The sequence below is a fragment of the Misgurnus anguillicaudatus genome, chromosome 25, assembly GCF_027580225.2.
Source record: "Misgurnus anguillicaudatus chromosome 25, ASM2758022v2, whole genome shotgun sequence".
Taxonomy (NCBI): domain Eukaryota; kingdom Metazoa; phylum Chordata; class Actinopteri; order Cypriniformes; family Cobitidae; genus Misgurnus; species Misgurnus anguillicaudatus.
In genome coordinates this window covers 21,741,682-21,760,053 of record NC_073361.2, presented here as the reverse complement: position 1 = coordinate 21,760,053, position 18,372 = coordinate 21,741,682, and the positions used below count along the sequence as shown (strand labels likewise).

Below are 18,372 nucleotides of genomic sequence, written 5' to 3'. Positions count from 1 at the left end.
TGTGTGTGTTTTGAATGTTGCTTGTTTTATGATGTGCAGTGGGTTTGTGTTAATGTCGTTGGAATGTTGTGTGCGGCTCGCACACTCAACCAGCGCCCACAGGCCCTGCAGGCACAGCTGCTGGCTCTGTGATGTGCTTTGTGATCTTACACCGGGAGAAGCAGAAATTATCACAGAAGAACATTGTAATCTAGCCTTCACTTCCCTGCCAAATGTGTGTTTTTGGAGAAGCACATTCTTCTCCGCTCGCATAAATGACTCCCCGCCAAATTCCTACTCGTACACACACCTTTTTCTTTTTGTGCATTGTGTGAGGCTAATTCTAATAGGTGCTAATTTTGTACTAATTGCTAAGCATGCTTGCTCTTGGGGCATTTGTGAGCAATCTCAAGAATTCATTTTCACAGCAGTGTTGTGTGCGAATAACCCCCAGTCGCTTGATTATCACTAAATTCGATTTACCTGATATTTTTTTTGCATTTTTGTATTTTTATTGCTATACGTCATTGGTTTGCAGAAGCTAATGAGATTACACTCCATCTGAGTAGTCAAACTTTTCTGTGTTATATCCATAATATCCATGTATTTATCCAAAGGGTTGTTTTAAATGAGATGTCTCACCAAAAAAGCGATTTGCACACAGCCTCCATACGGGCACGGCCGTAATTTTTGTTTAATTTTGAGTAATATTTCTACCTCATTCATATTTGACAAAAAATTTGCTTTTTCAAATTGCATCGTGTTCAATAACCTATTATCTTATTTCCTGTATTCTTGAGAATAATTAGAAAATAAAACCTGGCGGAGCAGACGAGGCCTGCCGTTTTAAAATTCTAGCCCCGTCTTGAGTATGTTTCATTTTAATTGAAAGCACAGCAGTTGCAAGCCATCATTGTTGGCATTTACTACAAATATATACCTCTTTTGCACACCGCTATCACCCTGTAATGTTGAAAATTTGGAGCAGCTGGGTTTCTGGCTAGTTTCTTACCGCATGCTGTCCTGGCTCACTCCCCGACCATGGGTATTATAGATGCAATCCAGCATTCAGGTGTGTGTGCCGGGTTTTGGAATCTGCATTGCCAGCCTGGGGAATAAATTGTCTTTGGTCCCAAAATGGCAAAAAAAGATGATTGAAGGGTTTTCATCAGCTAGGTGTGCGAATGATTTGTGAAAGCCAGGAGGACCCTGATTGAGGCAGTGACAGTTAGGAGATGGGCAGCCGTCCAGGATAGATAACATCGCAATGGTATTTCAAATGGTTTGCTTTATGTGCTAGGACTTTTTGTGAGCTGCCAAGGATAAAAAATGAAAAACAAAAGAAGATAAAAGAAAAAAAAATGAAATTGCTAGATGGCCCTCCCGGGGTGACTGGAACGGGTGTGTTAAATATTAATTTGAGTTTGGGGTGATTGTTAGAGAGGCCAAAGCGTGGGTCAGAATTTGGATGTCTGCTTAATAAGGGCTTGTTAGATACCTGCTGGGGATCTCTCTTAGGGAAGATTTGGAGTAAGCTGATTTACTGAGTAACATGGGAATCAAAGGGATACCGTCTCTCTCTGTCAAAATGGTCATAATTTGAATTTGGTGGGCCACCCCTTTTTTCTTAGCTTATTGTTCCTATAAAAAATGGGCTAACAGAAACGTTAATATCTTTTACAGTTTTCTTTTTCTGTGTGATACCCGTTTATAAACCTCTCTTCAGTTGAAATCAGTTGTGTGCATTTAATAGTGATACTGACTTATTATATGAAGATGTATTTATGTGTATAGATATCCGCTGCTCATTTTCGAGCTAATTCATGTGTAATTGCTATGTAGGAATGCTCCCTGTATAATCAAGGACAGCATAAGCTGACGATCAAATACGCTATCATTATACTCGTTCTAATACATCTTTGCTCTCTTTTGTTTTTTATTCATACAGGTCCCTGACAGGCTGGATGAAATGAGATCCCCATGTAGCGATTACCATGGAAACCTGTGACTCCCCTTCTCTCTCAAGGCAGGAAAATGGACAGCAGATATCAAAGCTACGTGAGACGACACATCTTGATAATGAGGTGCCAGAAAAAGTCCTTGGGATGGAGACTGACAAGGAAAACAGCCCTGCGGATGACAACCTGAGGACGGAGGAGAGTCATCGAGAGATTGCATTGGGATTCAGCGTGGAGAATGCAGTAGGCGCCACTACTAAAGAGATCCCCTGCAACGAATGTGCCACTTCTTTCTCGAGTTTACAAAAATACATGGAGCACCACTGCCCGAACGCTCGCCTTCCTCTTCTGAAGGATGAGAACGAAAGCGAGGTCAGCGACCTCGAGGACAGCGATGTCGAGAACCTGACAGGAGAGATAGTTTACCAGCCCGATGGCTCAGCTTTTATTCTTGAGGACTCCAAAGAAGGTGGTCTGAATGCCCAGTCAGAGGTCAAAAGCCTCTTTTCCCCAGCACTGTTTTCAAAGCCCCAAACTGCTGCTGGGGACAAGACTGAGCAGTCTGCCACAGTCCCCATGTCCTTTTATCCACAAGTGATCAATACCTTTCACATTGCTTCATCCCTCGGGAAACCATTTACGGCCGATCAGGCTTTCCCAAATACCTCAGCATTAGCAGGAGATGGTCCTGTGTTGCACAGTTTCCGTGTCTACGATCTCCGACACAAGAGTGATAAAGACTATCTTACTATTGATGGCGCAGCCAAAAACTCATGTGTGTCCAAAGATGTTCCAAACAATGTGGACTTGTCTAAATTTGATGGTTGCATTAGTGATGGGAAAAGGAAACCTATTCTGATGTGTTTCTTGTGCAAGTTGTCTTTTGGTTATAGTAGGTCATTTGTAACCCATGCTGTGCATGATCATCGAATGACCCTCAATGATCAGGAGCAGAAGCTCCTTAGTAATAAATGTGTCTCTGCCATTATACAGGGCATTGGTAAAGACAAAGAACCTCTTATAAGCTTTCTGGAACCAAAAAAGAACAATTCTGTGTTACCCCACTTTTCTACTGCAAACTTCATGGGCCCTGATCCAGGCATGCGCAGTCTGTGGAACACCTTTCACATGGATAATGGTGATTCCCTGCAGGCTGGTTTTGCCTTTTTGAAAGGAAGTGCCAGTTTGGCATCTTCTGCAGACCAGTCGCCCAGGAGTGCCCAGATGCCAAAGGCTGAACTGAACCTCGGGGGTATGGCCACCTCGCCACTTAAATCCCCTGTTAGCTCTGTGACTCTCCAGCGCTCGTCACCTGGGGCTGGGTGTAGGGATCAGGAGAGCAACTGTGAACGGCAGAAGGACCTTAGCACTTTGCATGCAAATGGTGAGCTCCCCATCAAAAGCGAGCCCAGAGATGTGACTTATGCTGAGGATGATGATGACATGTATTCAAATGATCTTGATGACGATGGTGTTGGTGAACTAGGAGATAGTACCAGTAGCAAAGATTTCCCTCTCTTAAACCAAAGCATTTCTCCTTTATCGTCCAGTGTGCTAAAATTTACTGAAAGGGGTACTACTTCCTCTGTGACTGTTGCCAATGACCTAGAGAAGACAAAGCAAGCTGTTGCCTGCTTGGACTACAGCAATGACTCTAATAGTGGAGCCAGCAAAGATGGCTGTGACTCCAATGGTGGCAGGGATGGCACACCGCCATCACTTCCTCTTGACCTAATGCGAAGAGATGATGAGAGCCCAGGCCCACTGTACCAGCATGCTGCCACGCCCAGCACCCCTGGCACCCCCGGCCCAGGAGAGGGTTCTCCTGGAAGTGGGATCGAATGCCCCAAATGCGACACTGTCTTAGGTTCCTCTCGTTCACTTGGTGGTCACATGACCATGATGCACTCACGAAACTCCTGCAAGACGCTGAAATGCCCCAAGTGCAACTGGCACTACAAGTACCAACAGACCCTGGATGCCCACATGAAAGAGAAGCACCCAGAGTCTGGAGGCTCTTGTGTCTATTGTCGCACAGGTCAGCCTCATCCACGACTAGCTCGGGGTGAGAGCTACACCTGCGGATACAAACCATTTCGCTGCGAGGTGTGCAATTACTCCACAACCACCAAAGGCAACCTTAGCATACACATGCAGTCAGACAAGCACCTCAACAATGTGCAGACGCTGCAAAATGGAGGAACAGAAGCCATCTACAACCACACTGCTCCTGTCTCAAATACCAGCCTGAGTGGATGTGGCACGCCATCACCCTCCAAGCCCAAACAGAAGCCCACGTGGCGATGTGAGGTCTGCGACTATGAGACCAACGTGGCACGCAACTTGCGGATTCATATGACCAGTGAGAAACACATGCACAACATGATGCTTCTTCAGCAGAATATGAAACAGATCCAGCACAACCTGCATCTGGGCTTGGCGCCGGCCGAGGCAGAGCTCTACCAGTACTACCTGGCCCAGAACATCGGTCTGACAGGGATGAAACTAGAGAACCCTACAGACCCACAGATGATGATCAACCCATTTCAGCTTGACCCTAGCACCGCTGCAGCTCTGACTCCTGGTCATGGTGAGTAGCTTTCCAATGGATATGCTTGTCAGTCACTTTCTTTTGTTCTCTCTTGCTCCCACTTTTGTCTTATTACTCCTGCCAGTATTACATCCAGCTCTTGAGCTGTCCTCTGATTAAAAAAATGATTATGAGCTGCCACATGAGAATTTTTTTTAATATCGCTTTCTTAATTTTCTTAAGTCAGCCTAATCCTACTTTCTACCCAGAAAAAAAAAACATAGAGAAGGGAGCAGGTTGCATTGGTGTTATAACAGTGACTTATTCTGTCAGACCAGATACGACCTCTCTGCTACTGTTTTTGAAACATGATGCCATTCCTACTGTGTATTTTCTCTATAGTATAGGCTGACACATACTGTATGCATAAGCTTGCCAAAAAATACTGCAACAAATTTCTGTCTGACAAAGTGCACCAAATATTTTTTTCCCAAGTGGTTCAGGATATGAAAATGATCTAGTTCACTTCTTAAAGTGCAGAGATCAAACAACTAAATTGCAATTAAATGTAAGATTATCTGTTTTTATTATTGTAATTTTTTTAGTCTGCTATTGCAGCAGGCTCTTTTTATATCGATCGGTTTTGGCATCTTTAAAGAAAAAGAGCACAAAATCAGGAATGCCTGATAGGAGTAATTAAAGCTATCTGATGAGGGAGTTTAGAACTTGAAAGGGATGATTGTAATTGATCCCCATTCAATCCTATTATAGCTTTTTATAGTTAAGGCTTTATAGAAGCCATACTCCTCGCTGAGGCTTTATTTTATCAAATCCTTTTGTATAGGTGCCCTGCACCAGTCTTTCAGCTCTTTTTAAATTTCATTTAATAAAAAACGCTTTTCACTTTTTTCTCCCCCCTTTGACTCCCTGCTCCACCTCTTTCTCTCTCTTTCTCACTCCCTCTCTCTCCCTCCCTGCAGTAAATAATGAGCTGCCTGCAGAGCTGCGTCTTGCGAGTGGTCAGCTAATGGGTGATGACCTGTCCGTTCTCTCTGCTGGGGAGCTGTCACCTTGCATCAACGACCCGCTGCTGAAACTCTACCAGTGTGCGGTGTGCAACAAATTCAGCTCCGACAGCCTGGAGGCCCTGAGCGGGCACGTGGCGGCGGAAAGATCCCTTCCGGAAGAGGAGTGGAGGGCCGTTATGGGAGATGTCTACCAGTGCAAGCTGTGCAACTACAACACACAGCTCAAGGCCAATTTCCAGCTCCACTGCAAGACAGACAAGCACATGCAGAAGTATCAACTGGTGGCCCACATCAAGGAAGGTGGCAAATCCAACCAGTGGCGTCTCAAGTGCATTGCCATCGGCAACCCAGTGCACCTGAAATGCAATGCCTGCGACTATTACAGCAACAGTGTGGAGAAACTGAGACTGCATGCGACCAACCAGAGGCACGAAGCTGTGCTGAAGGTCTACAAGGTCAGTAGTGCTTTATTTTGTGGCATGACCTACTGTCCCACTTGTGTATATTCTCTTTGTCACCTTATTTAGTTTGTTTTATGTAATGTGCATGATATTTGAAGATTTAGACAGACAGCTGATTCAGTAACTGTGGTCAAAAGGACGTGAGCAAAGAACATTTGTTTTCCCGCACCTTTTTTTTATGATGTCAGATGTCATTAGGGGCAGCTGTAAATTTGATTTACCCCTCTATGCTCACCCTTTTCCCAGTTTCCCTCCCTCTCATTCCTGTAAAGATTCTATAGCCAGTCAGCCCTGTTTACATGATGCCTTTCAGAAATCAACCTTAATTGAATTTGTGTCAGAAATATCAATATTTTTAACGGTGAAGTTGGCTGCCGTTCTAGCGCCTCACTAAATCTTCACCTCAGAGAAAAGCTGCCACGTCACCCTTTGAACAACAACAACAAACATCACGTCAACAGTTTTGAACACGTGACCCTGTATGAGCGTTCATGTGCAAGAAAATGAACATTTTGTTATCGTTTTAGATCACCCTGCATCATAGTGCATTCGTAACACGTACAAGTCATGTTCCAGACATTCTCGTTTTGATTTGCGGGTCATATTTTGCCGCTTTGTTTCAGGGCCCGGGGCAGATAACTGATCCAGAGGGTTGGGGTTGGGGAGGGGGGTTGAACAGAGGCCACTGTAGCCTCATCCTGTTCTTAAGTGCATTTGGGTGTTGACTTACTGGACTGGTGTGATTGCCTGAAACAATAATACTAACATCCTGAAATCATAGACCAGCATCACATCCCAGACACATTAGTGGACTCCTCTGGATAAACTGTATTAACTTAATGAGGATCTATTGACCAGCATTAGTCACTTTTGACTTGTGTATGCTCGTAAGGCCGGACTCGGTTATATATTTAGAAAAGTGAATTTAGCAGCTGACAATGGCTAGACTGCATGCAAAATTGGCAGTGCTATAATGATAGCAATAATAAAAACAATTCATTACTTAGACCCAAATGAGAGAACGCTCGTTCCAAGAGGCTTTTTAAGAGGAACGATCGGCTACTCCGGGTTTCACACTGTAATACTTCTGAATAAGATTAGAATGGAATCAAAACGCTCACAGGGGCTTTTCGAGAATAATATATAAACTACTTCTACTTTTAAAGGATAAAATCTTTAAGCAGCTCTGGTATTAATGTATTCAAAGTGTGTGAAATACAGAAAAAGTAACTAAACGACAAAGAGCAAATCTAGCAACGGGTGAAGTCAGCATGAGGCCAGTGAAGGGCTAAAAGAATTGCATGTGGTATTTGGAGGCCTGGCATTAAAGACAAAGTCCATGGGAATGTTTTAAAATCCTTAGCAGTTTAAAAAGGGCTAGGGGGGTCAGGGGGCTCGACTAATTCTCTAAGCAAATAAAAAAGGCTCCATGGCAACAAAGAGCATTTCGGATCACATCGAAAGACAACTAGATGAAGATTAGAAGTGGAGAAAGGACTAGCTTAGCTATGATCTTAGTAAGTCTTGAAGTAGTTTCGCATTTGTTTGATCACGTGCTCTTGTGAATGGATCGCTGCCTGATTATTGATTATTGAGACAATTGTATACATCTGGCTGGTAAATCAACCTGATGTGTTCAGTTGAGGTTTACCCGAATTTTTAGGTTACATTGTGTTTCTAAACTGAGGAAAATTTTTTTTTATTTTACTGTACACTCCAGAATCAACCCTGTATCACCAAATTATTTACCTATTGTCACGTAAATTTGTGATTCTTTACTGACACGTTTTTCAGCCTTTTTGCGTGAACATGTTACGTATTTCTGTTTACGTATTTGTTACTCAACTGTCCTATTTTAAAACCATTGACGCTTTGGTTTAGGGTTAGATTTGGTGTTTGTGTTAGGATGTCACTTAGGATGTCACAAGTATTGACCTTTTTTCATGATTAGGTTATATTTTATGATTTTAAACCATTGGCGCTTGACATTAGGGTTAGAGTTGGGTTTGGGTAAGGATGTCATTTTATTTAAATCTAATCCTAAATCGAAGGACAAAACAGTGTAGTAACAAAAACGTGACACTGCCACGTCAACAGAAATACGTGACATGTTCACACAAAAGGTGGAAAAACGTGACAATGTCATGGAAAAGAAAAATTTACGTGACTATAGGTACGTAATTTTGTGATACTGGGTTGCCAGAATCGCAGGTGGCTTTTCAGGAGTGTGTAGGATTAAAATGCGGCTGATCTTTCTGGTTTATATAGTAGTAAATCCTACAGCGGAATGACAACTGCGTATCTTTCTTTAAAGCTTGAACGTGAATGATCTGGCCAAACACAGACATATATATTATTTAGTAGAAGCTATAGTTTGTAGGATTTTATAAGATGTGAACTGCCCTAAAGTTCTTGCAAAATCAATTATTAGTATTAGTAGTTAAATGGATGCCCACCCCTCTGACTTTTATTGGCACTTTAAGAAGCGTCAGAACAGGTGATGGTGCAGAATTTTGATGGAGAGAGATCAGTGTCCATTTAACACAAAGGGGTTGAGGGGGTTCGGTCTGGCTCTCACATCTCCACGCCCCCACCTTTACCCGGGGAGAGTGAAATCTGTTCTACAGATGCGGCTTCTAATGCTTTTGGCAGGAATCGGGCCTTTTCACTCATGTATATTCGGTAGTAAATGTTGGAGAAAAAATGAAAAAGAGGTTCTTTATTTGACCAGAAAAACACCTCTTCTTTTATGTTTTAAAGGTGAAAGGGTAGCACGCTAAAGAACAAAGTATTGATGACCTTTCCATATGAGCCCGGGACACAGAGTATCTTTATGGCCAAAAATGATTGAGTATGCAAACAAAAAGCATATTCAGTATTTTTATTGCATGATTTTTTTCTGGGGTGAATTCAGTTTTTCCAGACATTAAGAAAGACCCAAATTACATTAGCAGTGCAGTGTTTCTTTCTTGTGAAAGAACACAGAGACATGTAAAAAGCTTCGCATTAGAGGCAGAGCTTCTCACAGGCTTTTTAAAGCTCCCAAGCCCACACGTAAAACAGCCTTCGATTTTTTCCAACGTTATGAAGTAACCCCGCAATTAAAATAAATACAATACACATATGCACATACTTGGCATCTCATAGTATTTGACTTCAGCGTTTGGTAAAGATGCATTGTCGTGATACAATTTTTGGTTAATAAATGATCGGTAATAAGCGCAGACTGTAAATCTGTCAAGGCCATTCAAGGACGGGGTGAAAAATCTGTGTTGCTCCAAAAAGCCAATTTGTGCTGGGCACTTGGGTCATTTGAAGCCAAGAATGTTCATGGTCAGTATGTTAGGAAGGGAGGGTGAGTGTAAATACCGATCCGCACCTGTTCACCAGGTGGTCCTCGTGTTGCACCTTCCACTTTTTCTATTCCCTCCTGTATCTAAGCTTCCTCTCCGGAGGCTTGTATATAGAACATAAGGATGTCCAGTGTGTTTCCCCCAGTTGCGCGGCGGGAGCTATGAACTGGTTAATTACAGCAACCAGCTCTGTCCCAGGGCATCCGTCATCATTCAAGCAGAATTTTCTCTCTGTCTGTCTGGAGTCCAAGGCACCATTTCCATATTTGTATTTTCTTCCTCGTCTCCCTTTTCTATTTCTACCCGTTTCAAGCCACAGGGGCCTCGGCACACATAATGCGCCTCTTTCTGGTAGAGGCAGGCTGGGAGATGGAGCCGACTGGCTCTCCGTGGCCTTGTCCCCGGGGAGCGGCAGATAGCCCATCTCATTATCCATGATACGGATGGCAACACCATTGGTCAGGGCAGGAAAATAAGAGGGGAAATTAAAAGAGGGAAGCAGAAAAAAATGTGAGACTAGGAGGCTGGAATTTCAGATTTATCAAAAGACTTATGTTTTTTCCCCTCAAACCCTTTTTCGCATATAGAAGGTCAGTATATCCTGGTCATCCACTATCCTGTCTCTCCCCCTCTCTTTCTCTCCGTTTCAAATCCAAGATGGCTGCCGTTTGACGGGCACATTATTATGTCGGCAGTTATAGCAAATTCATTACTGAAGGTCAGCCTCACTTCTCATTTGAAAATCAAATGCCCCATATATATGCAGCTCAAATTATTGTCAAATCTGATGGTAAAACGGACAGAGATTGAATCGAGGGTATTTGCATAAAACCCCATTGTGTTATAGAAAAACAGAGATGGTCTATTTTGCACATTACCATCCTATAGCATCATCATCATTGTTGTTGTCATCCCGTAGCTCATATTGTCATATTTATCTTGGTGATTTTTGACAGTTTTTATTAATAGGCGATGTGGAAATTAGTGTTAATAGAATCGGGTAAGGTGAATAAAACCTGCATCTCCCACATGAGCACCACGGCCATTACGCCACAGCTCATATTCCCCGAAGCACCTCATTATATGGTGTTTTGACAGGTTAGGTTTGTCTTTGATAGCTAGTCAATACCAATTTCATGACCAAGAATATTTCACTTGCATTTTTTGCATTTATTCGTGGCGACTGTAAACTTAGACTCTTGAAAGACATCCAGACTCGGAGAGAATGAGCGAATGAAAAAGAAAAGCAGACGTCTAGTCTCAGCCGTTTGTCAATAAGAGCTTCGCCGTAGCAGTGCCTTTGGACTTTGCTCGGGTCCAAACAGCATCATATCAGCCCTCACTTCACTTTACAAACACAAACAAAACCACAGCCTCACAAATGCGTCAGTTTATCCACTTACTCTCGGCGGGCATAGAAGTATGTCAGCACTCTTTCAGCCTCCCGCTCTGACCCAACAGAGGGGCCAGATTATTCAGACGCTCTCGTCTTTCACCTGCACACGGATTACAATGGGAATCTTTCAGGGGAGGGCGCGAGGGGGAGGGGGTATAATTAAAGCATACAGACAGACGAGTGTGGGTGCAAACACAAAGCCAAGGCTTCAGCTAGGCCCTGCTGTCATTAATCCTCATAGATATTAATAGGTATTTCTTCCATCATGCCCTCCCCGCTTGTAAGCAGATGGTCATCTGCACACCGACCCTTGGTTGATGGAAAACCTTAAAGCATTATGTTAAAGTATGGCACCCCAAACCCCAATGTCTGTTTTGATCTGACCTCCCAAACCCACACCCCCTCGTTTCTTTCATTTGTATTTATGTTCTTTAATTTTGTTCATTTCTTGTTTGAGTTGGGGGCCACCATATGAGGATGCTCTTATATTAATAACCAGATGTGATCTTCCTGTTGGCCCTGGGTCAGAGGGGCCGGCCAGGTCAGCCCATTTGTCTGTGTGCAGGCACTGTGAAGGCTATTGAGGCTGACAGGTATGGGAACCGTAGCAGAGGAAATAAGACTTACTGAGCCCCAAAAGGGAGCGTGGCACTCCCAGGAACAAAGAGTGGCAAGAGTTTGTCATTTTTTACCCCTTTCCTTTCTTTCCTCTTTTTCCCTTTCTTTTTCACCCCCCTCCGCCATCCATTTCTCATGGGATTTGGGCCCAGCTTAACAAAGGATGACTCACAGTTCTCTGATAAGGCCAGCAGTGGAAGGACTTGAATTGCAATAATATGATATTCTTGGTGAAATAGCTGGCTGAAGGTAATTAGCTTTGTTTTTAACTCTCCAGACACGGGCGGAGAGCAAACATGGGATTTGGAAAGCATTATTGGACAACGAATGTATGCCTGAACATCATACGTCCCCATGAGGTCTCGCCTATAACTCGCCAGACATTTTTCTTTTAACGCTAACCTTTATTTTTCCCGTTAGCGTGCGAGTGCAGTCAACGATCACGCTTGTTAAAAAAAGAATCCGGGATATTATCAACCCAGTCAACAATTAATGGCAAAGAGAGGGAGTTTGCAGAAAAGATTGCAATTAAGATCAATATTGACGTGTGTCGATTAATACGACCCGTGGCCCAGAACAGATGCCCGAGTGTAGACAGAGCCGCAGTCATGGGTGGCAGTTTTTGCTCACATTAACAGACCCGAATGCAAGAAAGCATTCCTCAAGTAATTGATTTTAAACATTAGGTGCTCACTGAATAGATAAGTAGAGTGTGATATTCGATTACAGAGCAAAGAACTCATTTAACCTCCTGTTCTCTCCTGGCCAGGATTTCCAACACAATACGATTTACCTCCCCTTAGGTTCAGTAGGATTAGTCCGCTACTAGTAATCCTTAAGGCTTTGAAATAGACCTGATAGAAGTCCCACTCACTTGTTTGGGATTAAACCATGATTTTTTCACATTTAGTTGAATTAACCCTTTGAATTAATATTGTTTTTTAATTGTTCAAAACGCATTTTAGTGAAATCCAGATTGCTAGTGTTTTTTTCTACATTTTGTTTGCATGCACTCCTTTATTTCTTCCAGCATCCCATTTATTTTACGTCTCACGAATGCCTAAAAGCATAACAGTTCACCCAAAGGTGCAGCCTGTGTTTGAAAGCAAAGCAGCCTGTTTTTTATGTTTTTTTTATTCTTTAAGAACAAGGCAAACATTTCAGTAATCTTCAAAGTGGCCGGTGGTATGTCGAGTGGACCGTGGAATGCAGACTATGGCTAGGGCTTTTCAGCGAAAAACAATGCCTTTCCTTTTATGGGTTGTAACTACATAAACTGCGGTCGAGCCATTAGTCATATTGACTTACAATACCACAATTTGAAAATAAGGTCTCCGAAGCTTAAATTGTTATGTTTATATGCATTAGAAGTGCAATTTATGTGTGTATATCATATATTTATATATATATATATTCATATGTTTTATTTATACAGCGCTGTCTGCTCTTTATGTGTGGGTAGGTGAGAGTGTTATTCGCTTCAGCCCCTTTGATAAAGCACAGGTTAAAAGCGCTGGCCCTTACAGACTCGACTCCTTAAGATTTTTATAGGGAATATGCAAAGCGTTCGGCTAAGCACTACTTCCATTGAGGAGTGAGAGCAGAGGCAGGGCTCTTTAAACAAGCGCCTCTCCGTGATCCCCGTGGTAGCCCTTCCCCCCACTTCCCCTCCCTCCTTTAATAGGATGCAAATCGGGGACCCTCCTCTATGTTGTTGTGGAATGCTAAAAGGCAGATGGAACATGAAAGGGTTTCATGTTTAAAAGTATGAATAGGGAGAGCACACAGCAGTGAGCCGGGGTGCCTTACTCTCTTATCAGATACGAGGTGGGAGATGGTCTCATCTTTGCATGGGCTCGTTTTACAGAAAAGATTTCAGCCAGGAGATTGTGCATCATAATTAGTTGGAATGCCACGGTCTCGTACGGTGCTGGAAGAGGGTCACACGCATGGATCATCCTTCCCATGCTTCCCACCTGAGACTGTGAGCTCATAACTCTGTTTGCATTGCTGCATATTAAAAACATATGCTGCGATTTGGGGAAAGGTTTCAGGCAGTAGATAAGAAGTTGATTTATTGTATGTCAGTTTGAGTAAATATATAGAAATGAGTAAGGTGTTTCTGCAAAAGGAAATCTCACAATGTTTGATTATATTTTAGTATGTGCAGCACACAGTGTTGGGGGCAACGCATTACAAGTAACGTACATTACGTAATAATATTACTTTTCTGAAATAACTAGTGAAGTAACGCATTACTTTATAATTGCACACATTAATATTTGAGTTACTTTAAAAAAAGTAGTGCAAGTTACTTTTCAGTTTAATTAATTTGATTAAAAAATATAATGTACTGAATTAAACTGAACATAAGATTACGCACGCCATGTGTGCGCGCCCAAGCGGGAATAGTTTGAGTCAGAAACAGAGATTGCAGGTCAGAGTTTGACATTTTTGGATTCTCAGTCATAAAAAACACTTGCAATGCCTGAAAGAAATCAAGCCTCAGCCAAGTAAGAAAAAGTCATGCAAAAGTAACTTAAAAGTAACATGAGCATTACTTTCCATGAAAAGTAACTAAGTAACGCAATTAGTTACTTTTTTGGGGAGTAACTTAATTTTGTAATGAATTACTTATAAAAGTAACTTTCCAAAACACTGGCAACGCATAGAGCCTTAGAAATGTATATTTAAATACAGTACTGTGCAAAAGTCACCACCAGCTTTGTTGTTTAAGCAAAGTTTTAATGTCCATCCATTATTTTTATTAAAGGGATAGTTCACCCCCCAAAAAAATTCTGTCATCATTTACTCACTCTAATGTTGTTATAAACCTGTATAAATTTTATTCTTTTGACGAAAGTTTTAACCAAATCGTTTGTTATTCTTTTTTTCTACTATGGAAGTGAATGGGGTATACGAGCGATTTGGTTACAAACATTTCTCAAAATATCTTCCTTTGTGTTCATCAGAACAAAGAAATGTATACAGGCTTGTAACAACATGGGGGTGAGTAAATGATGACAGAATTTTCATTTTTAGGGTTAAACTATCCCTTTAAGATACAACATACTGGAAATATCTACACAAAATAAAAATAAAAACTTAAACTAAATGTTTTCTTCAGGCATCAGTCAGTATTTAGTGTTACGTCTCTTGGTTTTAAACACGTCTTGAACTTTTTTGAGGAGACTAAAGTCCTGAAATCATTTGATTAGAATTAGAAATTAGGATTTACTTTTATATGGGTTTAAGAGACTCTGCTATTTTCTGCTATCGCTCAAGTGGAAGGGGAGTTTAATAAATACTTGATACTTCTTTCTTACTTTTTTTTGTTGTTGTTGATACTACATACAAATTTCCTTGTATTCTAATAAAGAGACTGAGAAATGGTTATATATGATCACTATAAAATTGCAAAAACAACAAATCTAATGGTAGCATGGTGGCCTTTTGCACAGTACTGCATAAATGTATGTCCAAAGTAGGCATGGGCCGTTATAAGATTATGGCGGTATGATAACCTTTAGCAAAATACCATGGTTTCACAGTGTTGCGGTATTGCAACCCTAAAATGTGTTATTTTCAAATGCCAGGCCAAAATAAAGCCTTTAAATTATAATATGCTTTCAAAAAATATATAATATTTTCGTAATGTAAATTAAATGTAAACATCAAATGAATCACATGACTTAATGATTTAATGAAATTTGTATAAACACAGCACATACCTTGGAGAAGGTATCACAGAACATTTTAGTGGTTTTGAAACTTCTGAATACCTTGAAACCGGTAACGGGCCCATGCCTAGTCCAAAGTGATTTTAATGTATACATTTTATCTGTAAACTGTACATGTTTCTTGGGGAACCCATGGCCTTTGCGCAACTAACGCAATACTCTACCATTTAAGCCACAGGGACACAACAGAAATATGACCTCATATAAACAAAGGTTTTCGTGCTAGTTTGTGATCCAACATCGGGATGGAGTCTCTGGTCTGTTTCTCAATCTGATGGAGACGGGCAAAGCTTTTAAGGGTAATGGTAAGGTCAGTGGATTTAATGGGAGAGAAGTGTCCAGGCGACAGATTTTAAATCACCATAATATAAATACACATCCATTTTTGTAGGGAGTTTGCTTTCTTTTAAGGCAACTAAAGCAGTTTTGTCCATCTTGACAGTAGGACGGATTAGAGGAGAGAAGATTAAGAACTGCTTCCTAATCTTCCATATAAACTACAGAGGTCAGAGGTGATATGCAAATAAAATTCCTGATGCCCTTGCTTCATGTTTAAATCTGTTTATAGAGACAAAATATTCTATTACCTGATTACCAATCAATAAGTGGATGTCATCACAATGACCATTAGATTTGATTCTGGCTTTGTTTCAAAACCTGGATAACTGCTTAGGCAGCATTATGAAGCAGCATGGTCCAACATTAAATCGAATCTCATTGATTAAACATTTAAATGTGCATATTATCCCCCAAAATATAATAAGAAAGGTAGCAAACTCACTTAAAATGTTTATGCCAATAATGCTTGGAAAGCAGCATCCTAGGTTTTGAAATGCTTGTTAGAATATTCTCTACCATTTACATTCACGCATTATATTCATTATCAAGGGTTACATTGGCTGTTGTATAGCGTAGGTGCCATTTAGCCCACATAATTCTCTTGCATCAGTCCACAGTGCATTATGGACCTTTGCTTGACCTTTGAAAGAGTCAGACAGTCCAGTGGACCAATGGGAGAGCATGTTATTAAGAAGCACTGTTGCATGCCAGTCTCACTCTTTCTGCTTTACTTCACACGACGTGTCAGAAGCGACGACGTGGTCTCCTGCACATTAAAGCCTTTCATGGTTCCATTTGCACTAATTCATTTCCTTCTGTTGTATAGGTGCATTATTGCAGGCCTAATGATATATGCCAGAACAACAACATTAGCACCACATGGAAATATTTCTCTCCGCGCACCCCTATTCATCTGTTTACCGTTCGGCTAGGGTCGTATGAAGCCGCGGCGCATTCGCTTCCCGTTGTTTACTTTAATATTGAGTCGACTGGAATTGGCGCTAACAGCAATCAATGAAATATTGCATTGCGGATCAATCCACATATTAAAATGCTGTTAAAACACATTTCTCACGGTCTGCACTACAGGCAGACAGGAGAGTAAAACACACACTCACAGACACCGACATGATTGATATGAATGTAAATGTACATGAGAAGTACAACAATATTTCCAGAGAAACCCTTTCAAGACTTTTCATCATTTTGGTAGATTTATATATTTTTGTTTTGGAGCATGCTTGGCTGGCCAACATTTACATGAACTACGCATTTAGCCTCCACTGACACTTTGAAAGGTAATTAATGTTCTTATTCTCGTATAGCCACGCCATAGTTCCTCGAAACCATTTGTCCTGGAAAAACAGGCGTGTGCAGGTCCGAGAGAGACAGATTAGAGTAAATGAGAGACTGTGGATGGATGCTGCACTAGTTATGGGTTTTGTTTCGGAGAGACCCCGGGGTGTGTCCCGCTCTCCTTACTGCGGCCCCGCAAGCCACCTCAGACGGGAGAGTGCCGGTGAAAGACACACTGTGCTAATTCACTTATTTAACTTGGCATCCTTTCGAAAAGGATGATTATTATTATTATATGACCTAAGCAGCAAACCATACGGCCATGCGCTGGCAGAATGTCCTGAGCCATAATTACATATGATGAACCAGATGGAGTCTGAGAAAAAATAAATAGGGGAGGTAATTTGGGGCACTTTGATGCATTCCTTTGGATTTGTTAAGGTAGGCGAGAGAGAGAAAAAGAGAGAAGAAAAAGTCTTGTTTTGTGCCTGTAGAGGAGATGATGGCCTCATGCGAGATCTCCAAATGGAATGCAGGGGGCATACCTCTCTCACAAGACTCTCACTCGGGTTGCCAATACCTACAGTACCCATGATATAACATTACATTTATGTCTCCGGGCTCAATAGTGGTTCCTGGTAACATGTGTTTGGACGGTGTCAGCATTGATGGAATCGTATACCTGGCTGGCCTCCAAGTAATGCTGGAATGTGTTTAAAATGCTTTGAGGAACAAAACAAGCTTTTGTTTATTTTCTTTTTCGTTCTCGGGGGCCACGAGAGCTACACCGGAAACTATTGCCTCTTCGAAAGCATACACACAAGAAATCTTCAGATTTAAAAGAAAGGCGATATTTGTTAATAATGGTATGGTAAAAAAAATTAAAGGGTGTTTAAATTCAGAGGAATTTTTAACAACGTATTGTTTTCTTATGTACCGAGCCCCTAAGGTGACATTGGAGTAAAAAAATCTAAAGTTTAGTTTCACATGCTCACGTGCGCACGCAACAGATTCATGTGCGAACGCGATAGTTTCACGTACGCACACGATAGTTTCACGTATGCATGCGATTGTTTCACGTGCACACGCAAAACTAAACTTTATTTAATTTTTGCTTCATGTCCCCTTAGGGGCTCCGTACTTGTGTTCAGATTTTTTTTTTAAGTTTAGTTTCGCATGCTCACGTGATACTTTCACGTGAGCATGTGAAACTAAACTTTTAAAAAATTCTGCAAATTATAGAATTACGTCCGCACGTGATAGTTTCACATACTCACGCGATAGTTTCACGTGCGCACACGATAGTTTCACGTGCGCACGCAAATTAAACTATATTTAATTTTTGCTTCATGTCCCCTTACGGGCTCCGTACTTTTGTTCATTAGTTAGTTTTTTGTTGTCGCATATGACAAAAAGAAAGCTGTTGAACAGAATTGCCTCATTTGTTTTGGTTAGAATTAATAATAATTAGTATTAATAAAAATTAGAATTAAGAATTTGAAAATTATTTTTTATCTTTTTTTGTCTGAAAAAGTTGAAGAAAATTAACATCCAGCCCTTATGCTTACTGTGAATTCCGCTAGTATTTTATCACTGCAGGCAATACAAATATAACCAGTTTCGCAGTCACATGGAGAACTGTTTTGTAATCACTAAAGTCAGCATAAATAAGTC

The 18,372-nt window shown here is 41.3% G+C and overlaps 1 protein-coding gene across 6 annotated transcripts in view; it reads left to right on the top strand.

Annotated features, from left to right (window-relative positions):
• The window catches only part of zfhx4 (zinc finger homeobox 4), a 314,082-nt gene that overhangs the window by 252,268 nt on the left and 43,442 nt on the right, over positions 1–18,372 (top strand). For all 6 annotated transcript variants that reach the window (XM_055182909.2, XM_055182915.2, XM_055182907.2 and 3 more), the window contains 2 exons: positions 1,928–4,527; positions 5,448–5,950. In XM_055182909.2, the coding sequence (XP_055038884.2) occupies positions 1,974–4,527; positions 5,448–5,950 (3,057 nt within the window). In that variant the 5' untranslated portion in view covers positions 1,928–1,973. The remainder of the gene's footprint in view (positions 1–1,927; positions 4,528–5,447; positions 5,951–18,372) is intronic.